The sequence below is a fragment of the Anastrepha obliqua genome, chromosome 5 (genome assembly GCF_027943255.1).
Source record: "Anastrepha obliqua isolate idAnaObli1 chromosome 5, idAnaObli1_1.0, whole genome shotgun sequence".
In the NCBI taxonomy this organism is placed as follows: domain Eukaryota; kingdom Metazoa; phylum Arthropoda; class Insecta; order Diptera; family Tephritidae; genus Anastrepha; species Anastrepha obliqua.
Window position 1 is genome coordinate 56008628 of NC_072896.1, and position 17189 is coordinate 56025816.

The 17189-nt window shown below is 37.0% G+C and overlaps 2 protein-coding genes across 3 annotated transcripts; one reads left to right on the top strand and one right to left on the bottom strand.

Annotated features, from left to right (window-relative positions):
* Positions 1-1762: 1762 nt before the first annotated feature.
* On the top strand, positions 1763-7448 carry LOC129248179 (eukaryotic initiation factor 4A-like). The gene is made up of 5 exons (XM_054887642.1): positions 1763-1779; positions 1860-2086; positions 6020-6633; positions 6700-6923; positions 6989-7448. Coding segments are annotated over exons 1-5 (1212 nt in total). The 5' UTR covers positions 1763-1777; the 3' UTR covers positions 7134-7448.
* Positions 7449-14305: 6857 nt separating this feature from the next.
* LOC129248261 (uncharacterized) lies at positions 14306-16786 on the bottom strand. Of its 2 annotated transcripts, XM_054887744.1 has the most exons (3): positions 15688-16786; positions 14953-15627; positions 14306-14886 (listed from the first exon to the last, which is right to left on the bottom strand). In XM_054887744.1, the coding sequence occupies exons 1-3, from the start codon at positions 16484-16486 to the stop codon at positions 14468-14470; spliced, it is 1893 nt and encodes a 630-aa protein (XP_054743719.1). In that variant the 5' UTR covers positions 16487-16786; the 3' UTR covers positions 14306-14467. The 2 variants fall into 2 exon arrangements, with proteins under 2 accessions (XP_054743719.1, XP_054743718.1); XM_054887743.1 differs by having other exon boundaries at positions 14306-15627.
* Between the last annotated feature and the right edge of the window lie 403 nt (positions 16787-17189).

Consider the following 17189-nt stretch of genomic DNA (forward strand, 5'->3'; position numbering starts at 1 on the left):
CCAACGAGTGGTGGAAAAAAGTGATGTTATTCGTGCATTACTGTGAAATTTTTCAATTATACAATATGTGCAGAGCCTTGAGCGTATGTGTGATACGAGGTAAATCGTTTTTCACAATAGTCTTCGCGTCCTCCAGGCGTCTGTTTACATACGACTGAACCAAACTGACAGTTCGCACGGGAAATTGATCATGCTAATGCCAACTTCTTGCCTAACGCATTTTGGTGTCGCGACCAATTTTGTACTTCTAAACGCACTCACTGGTACCCCGATCAACCCCGATTTGCCTAGATTTCGTTTAAAATGTTAAGAAATCAATAAATATACTTTTTCACTCACTCGTTTTGTATATTTCCAGTTGTCGAATTTTTTGATAACTAACTGCCCCAAATCTTGTGATCCTCTTCCATCAGTCGTTGCAAATGCCACATATGGAACACAATAAGCCCCACCATGTACTTCGGAATATGCAAGCCATGGATATTTGCCGAACCAGTTATAATAGAATCTTAATTTTCGAGTCTTGAATTTTTCCAGTAACGGAAAAACATAATTTGCAGGAGGCTTCCAAACTTTTGTTAATAAATCTAGCCTTTGCAAGTCAGTGAGTGCAATATTTACGAAATTTCCAACGTCGTTCTTGTTGACAACCTCTACAGACACATATTTATCAATATTTTTGCTGGTGTTGCAAGTCTCGCTGATATCTCTTTGTTCATTCGTGTTGCAAACATCTTGAGCAGGTGTTCCAGAATACGAATCTGAATTATTGTTGTTATCACTATCCGCAGACTCACAATGCCGTTTAATTGGCACGAGAAATCGTCTCATTTTTAGAAAAAGTTTGTCAGCTTTTTAGGAAAAAGAATACGAAAAACTGACTGTCAAAGCGAATGCATTTATACTATATGTTGGCTTTTGCTTAGTCGATACTTATAATGCTCCTGATTACGATTTTACCGACATATTTGAAATTTGAATACATTACAGTTGTAAAGAAATACATAGGGGATATATCCCCTAACTTATCCCCCAACTACTTTTTTTAACTTACAGTTTCGGTAGCTTAAATTAACTCAGCTAATCCGACATCACGCACTTGAATCCAATGAGCTATAGCCACACTCGCTAGCGGCGAATCTTACTCGATAACTTTGTAGTTGCTTTCGCATGCAAATTTGTCGGCAAGTTAGGGGCGGGGAAATGACGAATAAAAGAGACCTAGTGTTAAATACGATGCAAATTTCAAGGGACATATAACAAAGGAATTGTCAGAAAAAAAAGTAGCCTGGCTTGACAACATCAGAAAGTGGACAGAAGTGGACAGAACAATTGGCGAACTAACAGAGGCAGCGAGAAACACACGCAAATTAGGGACATCGTTATTAACAGACTTGCGAATCATAAAGCTATGACCAAAATAACAGGCCTCTACATCGTTAGGTCCCTTCTATTCGGCACTTCTCGGCTCGTTATCCTTCTGCTCTCCTCACTTCACGAAATATTTGCGTGTAAAAGCAACAACCTCATAAAACCGGTATAACTCACACTAACAAATGTAATTTTTGCAGCTCTTTTTCGGTGCTATCAACATATGTTTATTCATACCAGTTGCTTCATCTATTCGCCACTGGCCAACGCTTGGTGGAGCGAGGCGCGTAGTATAAATCGCATTCGGAAATTATACGTCAAGCGCATCGGTTGGTGCGCAGAAAAATATTAGCGAATTTAATCACTGAAATTTTAACTAGAAAAGTGTTTGAAAATATTGGAGATAATGTATGTACATAATAGAAAATATTCCATTATTCAAGATACAATTTTCTTAAAAAATGTACATAATTTTTTATCATTTACAGGGATGATCGAAGTGATATAGCTCATGAAGGTCCAGGCGGTATGGATCCTGAGGGAGTCATCGAGTCAACTTGGCACGAGGTGTATGATAATTTCGATGACATGAATTTGCGCGAAGAGTTATTGCGAGGTATCTATGGTTATGGTTTTGAAAAGCCTTCTGCTATTCAGCAGCGTGCTATCATTCCTTGTGTAAAGGGCCGCGACGTTATTGCCCAGGCGCAGTCGGGTATGTATATCATTTGTGCAAAAAGTATATATATTTACTAACATATAAAGCTAGTGAAATAATTTCGAGTATAAGAAAGAAATTGCGTTTTTTAACATTTTTGTTTGAATTGTTCACTTATGTTGACGAATATAAGACGATTTCGATTGTACAAAAGCAAATATTCGCATCACATAAACATTTATAAAAAAACCATTTACATTTATTAAAAACAAATTTAAAATTAGTGTACAGTGAAAATTCAATTCATATAAAAGTTGAAATTGAAAATAAGAAACGAAAATTAATTTTGGAGCTATTCATTGTTCCTTGATAATAAGCATGCACGTTTATTACGAACAGGACCAAAAATGCTATCATCAGTAGTTATGTGAGATACTACGTCAGATATGCCCAGTCCATCTGTCGGGTTCCATTAACGGCTTCTGTTGGTTTTTTCGTTGTAAAAAAGTCTGTTATTAGCGACTGCTTTTTGTTTATTTTTCCAATTAAAATTAAATTCGCGCAAAATTAATCACCCTATCTGAAAATGTATAATTTTTGAAAAGGGACTAATGAACTAAACAGCTGCAGTATAAAATAAAAGATCAGGCTGCTGTTTGCTTCAGCTTCAAAGCGCTTGCCATTATCACATCTTCTCAATGAAGGTCATTCGCGCTATTAAGGTGCCGGATTCATTTATTGTTGCTGTAGAGTGTCCCTCTCAAAGGACCGATACAGATTTCCATCACTCAAAATTATTTGTTTTCATCCAGCGAAAAAATTTTCAAAAACAAAATTGGATGATTAATTTTGCCCCACCTTGTACAATACTTATTATCCAGATACACGTGACCTAAAGAATATGTTGAAATTTTAATACACAGTGGGACTTGGTTATTTCTAAAATTCACTTATTACATCGTGTACTTATTTTGAAGGAACATATGTACTTATATGTATGTATCTCTCTTATTTCAAAATCGTGTAAAAAATACCGTGTAAAACGAGATTTGAGTATACTTGCAAATTTTTACAAGAACCCAAAATGTATAAACCTTACAACTTTCAATTTGTCCTGCTTTTGCAGAGGAATTCATGACTGAAGTCAACGACTATAATACGGTGATCCGGTAATGAATACGCATTTCTTTGTCGGTTACTTTATTAAAATTATTGCATTTAACGAAATACTTCGGATTAAAATATAATATATTTACTTACCTCTTCTTTTGGTAATTTGATCAATCTTAGATATTTGTAAATTTTGAATTTGCGAACGGAATCAGTGTTTTTGTTATCTAAAATTCTACCAGATGCCAAATCAGCTTTTTTTCTTGCTTGCACATATTTCTGACCAATTTGTCCAGCAATTAATTTTACTCAAAATTTTCTTTTTTCTTTCCGAAACATGCATGCAGCTGCAATAACGATATTTAATAAATTTGATAACCCATGCTTGCACATTAGATCGCGCCGAAAAAAAAGTACCCCGTACACCCACAATTTCGCAATAATTTGCCTTTTGTATTTTTCGTTATAGGTATCTTCGGCATCTACAGTCGGATCTTGAAGTGAATTGTCGCAATGAGAAATTTTTTTGTTCCAAATTTCATTGACTTCAAGCACCCACAAAGTATTATACATACTTATCCACCAAATCTCGGTTCCTACTACCCTACTACCCTACCAAAAATCGTAAATTTTTATTTATTTATTTATTATTAAATATATATTATTATAAACGACCATTTAAGACCTAAAAATACAGAAGTAGATTGGTTGGTTAGTTCTGTAATTAGATACTATAAAGAACGTAATATCTACTCCGACAGCAAAACGGCAATTAGGGTCTTGGGCTCGTTGTTTGATTGCAAAATGAGAGGATTGGGAGAGATATTAATTTATATATTGTACGGCGACCGCCGTAGCCGAATGAGTTGGTGCGTGACTATAATTCGGAATTCAGAGAGAACGTAGGTTCGAATCTAGGTGAAACACCGAAATGAAGAAATAAAATTTCTAATAGCGGTCGCCCCTCGCAGGCAATGGTGTATTTCTGCCATGAAAAAGCAACTTATAAAAAATATCTGCCTTTCGGAGTCGGCTTGACACTGTAGGTCCCTCCATTTGTGGAACAACGCCACAAATGGGAGGAGGAGCGCGGTCAAACACCCAGAAAGGATGTACTCGCAAATATATATATATGAAATATAATATATACATTAAAAACAATCTATCTTTGGCCACTTCCATCTGACAAGTAAAAATGAGTAAAAGTGGAAGCATCACCACAGAAACCTGCTAAATAAGCCAATCGTATTGTCAGATATCTATCTATTTTGGACTGATATTTGTTGCTTTTCCAGTAGTGAAGCATTACTACCGCCTGTTTTCAGGGCCGGCATTACTTCTTTTTTTTGTTCTGCCCCTAGCTGCGCATCAACATGGCTTCCGTAAAGTGCACAACGCCACCCCAGTCATAAATAAGCTATAAATGTTCTAATGCCAGTGAGAAAATGCCCGGTTGAAGTCACAAAAATATCCCTCAAACTGGGAATCTCTGCACCGTTTGCAGAACCATTTAGCTGTTCAAAAGTTACGGTATATTCCTATTGAAAATGCTTTTATGTCATTAATATGGATGTCCATATCTTCATTATTTACGGCTGTTTCAAATGCTTGCTCTCCGTAAATATTAAATTGGCTCTGTGCATTTAACTTTAAATAATTAATTGTATTTTAATTAAAAGCCGTCGTTGCTACGATAACATAGGCTAGGTTAGGTTAGCCTGGTTGGCATTAAGCCACGCATAGACCTTTTGGTCCCTAGCGATACCAGACGGAGACCGACCTCTATGAATACTGAACGTAGATATCATGTAGGATGTCAACGCTTTTGGCGAATCTAAGCAGAGCTGGGAGATCCGCTTTGGAGACACCCTCCAGACCCTCAAACAGTGGGGCTCCCACGCATTTTAAACGCGTTTTTGATAATGCCGGACAAACGCACAGAAGGTGTTTTAAAGTTTCCTCAACATCCTCTCTGCACTTCCTGCATTTGACCGTGCTAGCAAACCCTATTTTGCGGCCTACATATTATGATCTGTCAGCATACATATGTATAATAGCTCTGCAGCCCTTTCGTGAGAGCATAAGCACGAATTGAGTCACTTGCTGACTTTTGCTGTTTTGCATGTGGTCAGATTCGTCCACCTAGCTTCCACTCGCTTTTTCATGTAGTCGTCCATTTCGTTATATACTGTATTTAGCGGTTTTTGTACGTCGTTCTCTTGTTCAAATGGTAGTCTACCAGCACTTTTTGCTATCTCATCAACTATTATAAAGATAACATAAAGCATATCATATTTAAAAAACTAAAACTGTAGGCCTTTAATTTTGGGAAATACATAAACTGGCATAAGCGGCATTTTTCTTAGTTTTGAAAATGTCAGAATTCGCTATTGTTATTAATAATGATTTGAACTTCTTTGCATTTGGTTGATTTGATTTGACTGGTTTTGAATTTGGGAATGATTATTACGAATTGTGATATATTTCAGGGCCTAAAAATAGCAATTATTTTGAATTTACAAATTGAATGGTTGTTACCTCAAATTTGGAAATTTGACGAAAAAGTTGTTTCATAATTGTTTTTAGATGTGAAATGTTTTTTTCTTCTGCCGTGAAAAATAAGCGTTGGACAATAATTGTTAATGGAAACATAAAAAATAACTTTGGTGAAACATCTCTAATTGGGAAAACTTAACGTTAAGATATACGAGTCCCTAACTCTTATCGGCGAAATATTTCGAATCTAATAACTGTTATGGAACAACGTTTTCGCGATAAAACTGATATATTTAAAAACCAATTTTACAACCTTTTTACTAACATACATATATGATTGAGCTTTTAGACACAAAATGTTCATTATGTCACATATCTTTAAAGGTACGGGAAAAACTGCTACTTTTTCCATTGCAATCTTGCAACAAATCGATACGTCCATCCGTGAGTGCCAAGCGTTGATTTTGGCCCCTACTAGGGAATTGGCAACCCAAATCCAGCGCGTCGTGATGTCACTTGGTGAATACATGAAGGTTCATTCACATGCTTGCATTGGTGGTACCAATGTGCGTGAGGCTGCCCGCAGTTTGGATTCCGGATGCCATGTTGTTGTTGGCACACCAGGGCGTGTTTTCGACATGATTAATCGCAAAGTGCTTCGTACCCAGAACATCAAGTTGTTCGTTTTGGATGAAGCCGATGAGATGTTGTCCCGTGGTTTCAAAGATCAAATCCAAGATGTTTTTAAAATGCTTCCCCCAGACGTTCAGGTCATCTTGCTATCTGCCACTATGCCGCCCGATGTTCTTGAAGTCAGCCGTTGCTTTATGCGTGATCCAGTGAGCATTTTGGTGAAAAAAGAAGAACTTACTTTGGAAGGTATTAAGCAATTTTACGTGAACGTAAAGCAAGAAAACTGGAAGCTTGGTACTTTATGCGATTTGTATGATACACTTTCAATTACTCAGTCTGTAATTTTTTGTAACACAAGGCGTAAGGTAAGAAATTAAAATGTAACAAATTCCGTCGTAAATAGTATACTAGATAAACTATTAATTTGACAGGTGGATCAGTTGACTCAAGAAATGACAAATCACAACTTTACTGTATCTGCTATGCATGGTGATATGGAGCAACGCGATCGCGAGGTTATTATGAAGCAATTCCGTTCGGGTTCTTCACGTGTTCTTATTACTACTGATTTGCTCGCTCGAGGTATTGATGTGCAGCAAGTGTCGCTAGTCATTAACTATGACTTGCCATCGAATAGAGAAAATTACATTCATAGGTAACAATATTTGCTTCAATTTGCCAAATTTGAAAACTAATATAACATACAACTATTTCATGTAGAATCGGTCGTGGTGGACGGTTTGGTCGCAAAGGTGTTGCTATTAATTTTATAACGGACGAAGATCGGAGAATTCTTAAAGATATTGAACAATTCTACCATACCACTATTGAAGAAATGCCTGCTAATATTGCCGATTTGATTTAAATAGCAAAAATCGGAAGTGTCAATAAAGCAGTGAAGCAGAAAATCATCCATAACAGCAAAGAAATCAACAGAAGCTTTCTGGACATCAGATTATAAACTAAAAAATAAAATAAAAAGTATATCTACATATACATTCAGCAAGAAATGCAAGAAACTACCACATCAAAAGAAAGAAGATAATATTGTTTTAGCTTTTTTCTAGAATATTGATATAAATTTATTAAACCACAAAAAGCAACAACTATATTAATTATACTATGATAATAAACTAACTGGGCCACAAGCTCTAGCAAAGTCAGGGCCGGAGCTAATGGAGTTTTCTGCATTCACTTTTTATTTTGTTCTTAACAGGCCAAGTTAACCGATGAGTTTTTTTGTTTAATTTATAACTCATTAAATTGCATCAAAGTTTCAGCTAGGACCTAGGATCCAGTATACAAAATCCTAGCCTCATAAAATTACATATATACAGCTTGTCAAGAATGACTTTTAACATAGAAAATAAATTAAATGTTTCGACTTCATTAGCAAAAAATAGCACTCTTTATTTATCTTCGACTTCTTTTTGGTACTGATTCATATTTATTCACAGCAAACTTCAAACTTCAAAAACAACATTTAAAGCAACAAAAACAAATAATACTATTTCGACACTGTCAATAAACTGTTTTTATATTTTGATCTTTAAATTTCTTTAGAATGTGCTGCGCGATTAACTTCGATTTACCGCTATATCTGCTTTGTAATGATCACAAAGAACGAGTTGGTTTTATACAGTGTGCTGCATTCGAAGTGTAACCAATTAAAAAGGCCATAAATTTAGTTTTGAAAACTTTTTTTATTCAATTCCGAAGTAACAAATGTGTGAAAATAATCCAAATTAAAAATCAATTTACTTTTGCTCGACATGACCACCTTTTGCTTTGACTATGGCCTTGAGACGGTCCGGAAACGAATCGCAAGCTGTCCGAATGTGACTCCGCAGGTATTTTGGCCCACTCGCGGACAATTGCTTTTTTCAGCTCCTTGAGACTGCTGAATCTTTTAGCTCGGACCATGCTCTCCAAAATGGCCCAAAGAGAATAATCCGGATTCGACTCTGGTGAATTTAGAGCCATTGTGTGGACGTTATGAAGTTCGGATCATCGGTTTTTAGCCATTCTTGGTTCACTCAAGCCTTATGAGACGGGGTCGAGTCCTATCGAAACATCCATGGCTTGCCACCGAAATATTTGTCTCAACCCTCAGAATACTTTCCCGATAATATTTCGCATTTACCTTGACGTCAGGCTCGACGAAAACAATAAGAGCGCCCCCATCTGCGATTACAGCGGCCCAAACCATTACCTGTAGCGGGAACTGCTTCCTGGTGGCCAATCGGTGACTCAAATTCTCGAATGAAGGATGGTCAAATAAACCCAATCGTTTTGAGAGTTTACGTATTGCTCAATTCGAAAAATTTTCTCGTCAGAAAAACACTGTTCGGAAAATGACCGTTTTCGGGTGGTGTGAGATCATGCGCCTTTTGGATCTTGTAAGGCTTGACTTTGGGATCATTTTTCAGTATGCGGCGGATGTTACGGTCAGATATTTTCAGTTCTTTCGGCATTTGATTGGCACTTCGTCGGGGATTTTACTCAAGTCGCTTCTTCACTTTTTCACGTGTCGTGCAATGAACAAAGACCTTATTTACTTTAAAGTAGTCGAGCTCACGAACAGTCGCTGGTTGCGATTTTCTAACCAAATATAATGCAATCACTCTATTACGTTTGAAATCCATTCCTGATTTTCTTTTTTCGCGTTTATGCCTTTGGTTTATTCACAAAACCTTTATATTTTACAAAGCTACCCAAATAAAAGTCCAAAGATGTGATATCACACGATCTTGGTGGCCAATCCACTGGTCTAAAACGAGAGATAAATTGCTCACCGAAACGACGACGCAGTAAATCCATTATTTCACGGTCTGTATGACAAGTAGCTCCGTCTTGTTAGAACCGAATGTTGTGAAGATCACGGCGGAGTTACAATCTATCATAACATCTATCTACATAAGGCCGAGCAATTACTCCCCAATTAGAACTTAATGCAGAACTGTTCAGATTTCTAAGGTGGGAGAAATATATATGTGCTTTTTAAAGCAGATTGGACCAGAATAAGTTAGTTAAACAGTTATAATTGTAGCAAATTATATCTGTACCAATCAATCACTAAACAAAATTATTGAATTCATCCACGAGAACTTAATAAAATACACATCACAAGTATCGCAGATGCTTAAAATAGATTATGACAAAATTCCGATGATTTTAAGTTGACACATCACACCTTTTGATTGTATTCCTCCACATCAAATTAAATTTAAAACTAATTGGTGTTCGTAGCTCAATTTTATTAAGTTTTTTGGCCTTAACGAGCTATCGGCTAAAGTTGGTGAGTTTGAGTTGGTAATGTAGCCGGTGAATATCATAAAATACAGAAGAATGTTAGTGGCAAAATTCTTGAAAACTTTGACACAGACAATGTTGCGTGGAAAAAAGGTACGACCATCAAAGGTGCGACCAACGGCAATGATATGAACATCGGAGAAGGTGTAAAAATCAACAACAAGGGTGGTGAAAATGACAACGGTAAGCAGAAGGTTGAAGTACTGCAAGAAGATAACGGAACACTGTGTCTACGTAGTGGAAAGTTGACAGATAAGGTCAGGTTGTTAGAGAAAGAAATTGAATTGTTGAAGTTGAAATTAGAACTGGATAAAGAGTAAGGTAAAGTAACGCGAAACGTGAAGTCCTGAATTTGAGCGGTGACAGGCAGCAGGAGTTTCAAAACAACCATTGTAACAGCCGTGTAAACGAGTTGCCGCAATGTATCCTCTCCAGCACTGTGTACAAAGAGTTAAAGAGCGGCTCATACTAAGCAGAAATTCTAAAAAAGGAAGCGAAGCCAAATAAAAAATGGTGATGTGGAAACTGTCAGTGTAATAAGGCTATAAGCGAAGTACTAGCAGTAGATTTTGCAAATGAAATATTAAGAAGAGTTAAAGTCGGAAACAAGATTAGTAGGGGAGGGAAATAGTGTTTTCAGGAGTTCTGTGTGTGCAGTACGGCCATTTGAGCCCGGGGTTAAAAAAGAAATATATCATATCTTGGAAAACGTTAAATCCTTCAGTTACGTTCCGATAGAAAAGGTATATATGACCTAGTTGCCCGGAATTAGTCTCACTAATAGTATTGTTTAAAAAGAAAACGGCCGAACTGTGGATGTGTGTTGATTAAAGAAACTTGAATAAAGATATGGGAAAAGATAACTACTCCATACCACTGTTAGATGACTGGCTGGTACAAAAAAATTACAAAAATGTTTTTGCCACGTTTTCGTCGAAAAATACTGAATTAAATATATATTTTTACAACGCCGCTGGGACAGTTGGAGTTCCTGAGAATGCTATTTTGGCTACGAAATGCTCACGAAGTTATTGGATGCCTTGACGTCATTTTGATTGCGATTGAGACTTAAAACTAACAGTTATACTTTTTAAAAATGTTTTTAGGTGTTTCGTTCATAATAGGTTGGAGTTACGTTTACATAAATGCGGGTTTCTACTTCCTTTTTGGAAATTTTTGGCATGAAGCGAGTGGCAGCGAAGTTCGTTCCAAAATTGCTGAATTTTGACCGAAAACAAAGTTGCATGAGCATCGCTCGGGAATGGTTCAATGACGTAAATGATGATTCAGTTTTGCTTAAAGGTATATGGTTATGACTTCGAAACCAAAGCCCAATCGTCCCAATGGAAGAGTCCAGGAGAGCCAATAGCCGATAGCAGAAACTCGCCAAACACACAAAACACTTGTCATATTTATGCCTTTCACAAACAAACTAAACATTCTACGAGTATATTGCTCAAACCGTGAACATATCTTCGAAAGCGGAATGTACGTAGCCCACGAAATTTGAAAACTCGCCTTATTTTTTGAATTCAAAGGTATGACAAAATACCGTCGACAATTAATCTACGAACGAAAAAAATAAACGTAACCTTCACTCATCCTGCTCCATTACTATCTGGGTAACGACTTATTGGACGAGTGTGTGAATGCATGTGAAATAATCGTGCAGAATTTGACTGCCGAGTCCCCAAGTAACGTAGTAGTTAAAGTTCTTTATCATAGATTATCAGGTTTGCTCGTTAGATATGGTGAAAACAAAATTTTTTTTGAGGGGAACTTTGGATTCCACGTCACTTGAGATGATCACCAGCTAAATTTTGTCAAACACATCCTAATTGACATCAGCACATCTGTCAAATTCGCTCAGAGCCGAATAACGGTCTGCTACGTAGTACTCCTTTAAAAATCTGTTCACCATGAAACCTGGTAATTTATCATCCTTGAATGATAGATTTACCAAGTTTGGCCACTAATTAGGGGGAAAAACAAAATTGTGCGAGCAACTGCGGCTGCCAAGTCACAGTGTTCTGGGCAGCCGAGTTCTGCCCCGTCATTTCATACATATTCATACACTCGTCCAATCAGTCGATGTTCAGGCAACAACCAATACAATCTCACTTAATTCATAAACAAACCGATTCATAGTTTCTTCTTCGTTAGCCCATCAGCTGATTCTGTCAAATTCGCTGAGAGCCGGTTAACAGTTTGATATTGGTTACTCCTAAGTCCTAAGATGGACTTCGAAAAACCTTTTGATCGTTTGAGACAAGGCTGTTAGGCTCTTTTGACAGGGGAGTTCGAAAAAAAATTTGCAATCTTATCCAATATGCAATACGAAGCATTTCTGTGTAGTGTTGCATAATGGTGTTTCATCCAATAAAGACAACTGTAGGGGTCAAAGGAGGCTGCATTCTTTCACCTTTATTGTTTTTTATCGACATTGTTTTGGGAGCGGGATTACATAGCAACCCTAAAAGAGGTATCGTTTGGCATCCGAGTATGAAAAAGCGAAGGATATGCAATCAAAGCTTGATAGTCTTTCGCTTCACGCTGAAAGTGTGGCTCTACGTATTAACGTGAACAAAACCAAGGCTAAGTATAGCACAATTAACACTAGACAGTCGTGCAGTAGAAGACGTCAAAGACGTCGCTTTACTTATCTTGGCAGCCATAGAACACCGAATCGTTGAAGCAAAGGGCACTTTCGCGAGTTTAAATAATGGTTGGTATTCGAAGCAGCTGACAAGAAAAACTAAGCTTCGTGTTTTCAATACTAACGTTAAATCCGTCCTGCCCTATGACTGTGTAACTTGGCTACTATACGACGAAGTATCAAACAAAATTCAAATATTTGTGAATCGCTATCTTCGTACTGTATCTCAAATGCGGATCTATCCAATAGATGTAACCAAAGGCCGATAAATATTGAAATTCGAGAAAGAAAATGGCGCTAGATAGGGAACGAAGTCAGCAGAGCTGCTTTAGACTGGAATCCATAAGACGAAATAGCACGAAATGGGAGACGTCCAAAGAAATCTTGGGGATGTAGCAACATACAGGACCTTGACCGTTCAGACTAAAATCTGGCATGGGCACAGACTAAAGCAAAATCTGAAAACCGAAATCAATAGAAATTTTTTATTCAAAAATGTATCCATTTATTGAAAAACAACGGACAGAATGGGAAATGTGTACTTATTTCGCCACTGCATTTGGGGTAGTTGTCGGAAGAGGAAGAAGTGTGACTATGTGACTCCTGGAGATCCATTTGAAAATGAGAAACCCATTCGCAGTACTTTTTTAATTGAAGATAGTTTATTTCAATTAATTAAATTGTCATTAATACATTGACCTTATGTCTCAGTGAGGGTTCGCCAAAAATAGCTACTATCAATTCTTCGTTCATTTTGCAGCATTTTGCAAAAGTAACTCGCGTTTATTTCACAGCTGTAGAAAATTAAATAAAATGTAAACAATACACTACACTAGCGTTTCGTCTTTGAAAACAGTGCCCCACATATTCGTTTTCGCTTGCACTGTGATCACTTTCATGTATGTTACTACTGCACTGTTTTTCGTCTTCGGCTTCGCCTGCAACCTTACATAACTAGATCAGGGATTTGAAGTTAGTCTTTGATCTTTTTCAATTAGTGTATAGTCCATTTGTGGAACAACATCAAGACGCACGCCACAATTATGAGGAGGAGCTCGGCCAAACACTCAAAAAAGGGCAAAAGTGCCAGTTACATACTTACATATATACATATACGGATTTCATATTGTGAAAGGGGAGATATTCACCCCTTCACTATTAAAAGGGGAGATATTTCAATTTACTTGCCCTTTTCTAGCCAAAGTAGTGTATGTGAAGCATGTGCCATTGGAATCTACAACTTTACTCCATCTTTCAGGCAGCATACGGATCCCTCTCGAGTTCTTTTGAATTGATTCATTGATTGAGCCAGTTTGCGATGCTCTCGTAATATTGAACTGCTCTGGAGCAATATTTCCCAATTCAGTCCCTCTAAATATTTCTGGACCGATTGAGCAACGTGTCACCTGGCGTTGTTATGCAGCAAAATCAGTTTCATGTCAGTCCTGTCTACCGTCCTATTCCGGCTGCTTTTCTTTGAGAGCTCGATTCAAACGCATAGGCCGCAGTCGGTAACGATCGTCAGTGATGGTTTCAGATGGTAAGGAGTTCATAATAGATGACACCCTTCTGATCCCACCAGATGCACAACATAACCTTTGAAGTATGAATAATTTGTTCGCTGTCGATGGACCTGGTTCACCTGTCAGGCTCCAACATTTTTCATAATAAATCCATTTTTCATCGCCAGTGAAGATGCGATGGAGAAAACCCTTTCTTTTCTGCCGTTCAAGAAGATTCTCACACGTCTCCAAACGTCTCTTGATATCCCTCTCGAGGGCGGAAACTCATTCCCATACCCAATATTAGCAAAGGGCAAGGCAAATTACATCAAGGACATGCTGTTTCATTCGCTGATTAGTGACTGTGCCTGTGTCAAAGTGAAAATATTATTATTCTCTTTCCCTCTCCTTCCTTCTGCTAAAATTTAACAATACTTTCCCAAATTACTATATATGTATAATCGATATCACCTTGTATAGATATGCCTTGGCAGTGGAGTTCAAACCCATTTTTTGGTAAACGGCATTGTCTATTGGCCAAATGCGGTCTGAATAAATCTATAATCCTACTTTTTTAGCATCACTGTATTAAACATACTTTTTTAATTACATAAGTACACAGGTATGCATGTACATACATACACGTTTTTACAGAAATAGCTTTCTCTAAGGTTTGTTCGGCTTTTGATTGTTATTATTTATTTCACGGAGATTATTAAAGTTTGAATTTTAATTAGATTTATTCCTCAATTGAAAGTGACGTACTTTTGCAAGCAAAGTTTTAACTTTTTTTATCGATTCCTCCCCAGTGTCTTTTGTTTGTAAGTCAGTTTTTGTGTCATTTGTTTTCATTGTTACTATTGGCATCCTTGTTGTAAGATTTCCAATCTGACTTTCCTGAGAAGTGGTGCTTTCCTTGACAGATTCTTCTACGGCCTCAATTGATTTAAGCGTTGTCGAAACAACTACTTCTACTGGACGGGTAGTGGTGGTGGGCTCAATGAAAGCTGTTGTTTGCATATCATCTATTACGCTGGTATCTTCGCTTTGTTGACGAGGTGATATCTGGGGTATGACTGGTGGCGTTTTCTGTTGCGACATACCTGTTGAAGTCTTTGAGTTTCGAGGCTGTTTTGGTCGAGTTGAACCTAGTAACCCACATAAACGTGGTAGTATGTTAAATTGTGGAAATAATATTGTCCGGAATATATTACCTAGTGGACTGTTAGGTAAAGCAACAAATTCTGTTGTTTCTGGGTGATTAAAATATTGGTTTTCGGAAGACATCAGACTGAGCGGTGACGGAAGTACCAATAGGCGGTTATAGCAAAGCGGCGCTATAAGAATAGGATGTAACGTGAGTCTCGTTTCTGGCAGACAAGTTTTATAATAATTATTTGACGGTTCTATTGGCTCAGATATTTCTTCATTTCGAAATTGATTAGGCCCACTCATTGTTGCCCCTTGCATTGGTGTAAGAGTATTTGGTATGCAAGTTGAATGCAGCTCTGTTGAATACTGGGGTTCGATATTATTCATATGGTTGGACAATGGAGCGCAAATAGGGTTTTCAAGAAATGCATGACGATGTTTAGTTGTCATCAAGGGAGAGTAATGCAGTGAATTATAAAATTGTTGCATGACCGGATCATCCGCGTATGGTAATTTGTGAGGCTCCATATGAAATTGCTTCATACCATTAAATTCCGGCAATGGCTGAATATAATTGAGCTCTTGCAAAGTCAGACCCAAATCGGACAATCTACGTGAATTTTCATTAACAGCTTGTCTATAACAATCATCGGATATACCTCTTTGCCTACTTTCCTGCTTTGTGTCGTCATTGGATGCTAATACTTCCAGGAAATATTTAGGCACGGTCGTTTTAACTGTAAATAGATAGCAGATGAATTAATACGTTTATGTAGTAAACTAACGGCTTGGCTTACTGTAAGGACTTGAATGTGCTTCCACAGGAACCACATTCTGCTTAATATTAGAATCTCGGTAGTCGAAGAAATTGACGTAGTTACTTTTTGGTCTTTCAAACGAAGAAATCGTTGATTGTTGAAACAGTTGATCTGGTCTTATAGATCCTTCTTTTTGTGTAATTCTACTATCTACAGATTGTTTCGAGTTATTATTTTCTATGTATTTATTGTTTGAGTTCGGATAACTGGATGGATTTTTATTCGCATTGTTGTGTGGAAGCCTTCTGTATAGCGATGGCGTCGCTGTCGGGAGCCGGAGATCATATGGGATCTTTGGCGCCAAATCAGAAATATTTGACTTCGTTTGGCTACTTTGTAGATGCCTAACATGTATTTGTTTATTTTGGTTAAATAGAACCAAAGACTTGTTTTGAATTTGACTTTCCAACCCAGACCGATCGATATCGTGCTTCTTGTCGTAATGGTAATTATGAAAGTAACGGAAGGGCTGTATTTGTACATCGGGTTCGAGATTTGTATTAGATCCAGAAACTGCTTTATCATCTACCTTAAATCCATATATGGTATTTTGAAAATAAGGAAATTTTGTTCTCTTACACATTAGGTATGGTTCTTCTTGTGGACTGCTGGGCTTTATTTCTACGCAAATTGCTGTCAATGAATACTTTTTTCTGCTATCAGTAGAAGTACCATCGGGGTATTTTGCATCTAATTCAGCATTACTGAACGATATAAACAGGATCAAGTAAACCGTCTTAGAATACGATAGTATATTAAACGCTTTCCGTAGATTCATTTTAATCACAATCCGATTTAAAAAAATCTAAGCTTATCGTAGTAGTGGTGTTCTCTTAATGTTGTGAACGAATTGAGTCACAGGTTACGTGGATTTTCAATAACAATACCCGTTTTTAAATCATTTTTAATAATACGTTTGATTTCATACGAATATACCCCTTTTCGAAAGTTCTTGGAATGAAATTCAGTATTTATCATTCAAGTTTTTACGAATCTAACTATGATACATATGCATGCATACATACAAATATATGCATACGAAGATTACCACAAATTAAGCCATCGTAGATATAAAGACGAATATTTTTTAATTTTGTGAGAATTTATGGAATAGCTTTATTAATAAATAAAGGGATCAAATTTTTGCTAAACTGACATTTCGCTTTGCGCAAAATGTAAAAGCATTGTACGCAGCAACGAGACATGGAGTAGCACATTTTTTATTCATGAAGCTAATGACCGCGAGTATTCAGCCGACTAATGCTGACTCAATATAAATGATGGTCCGGCGGAGACTAAGTAACATTTTATGCCCCACACAGCATTCAGTGATATTTTGTATCAATTTGATTGGTTTAAACTTTTTCCAATTAGTGCGCTCATGTGAATTAAATTAAGTGCAATTCAATTTACCATGCTAAACTAAAATTATTAATTGCCAATTCATTCTTAGTTAAAGCACAACATTTTAATTTAAAATT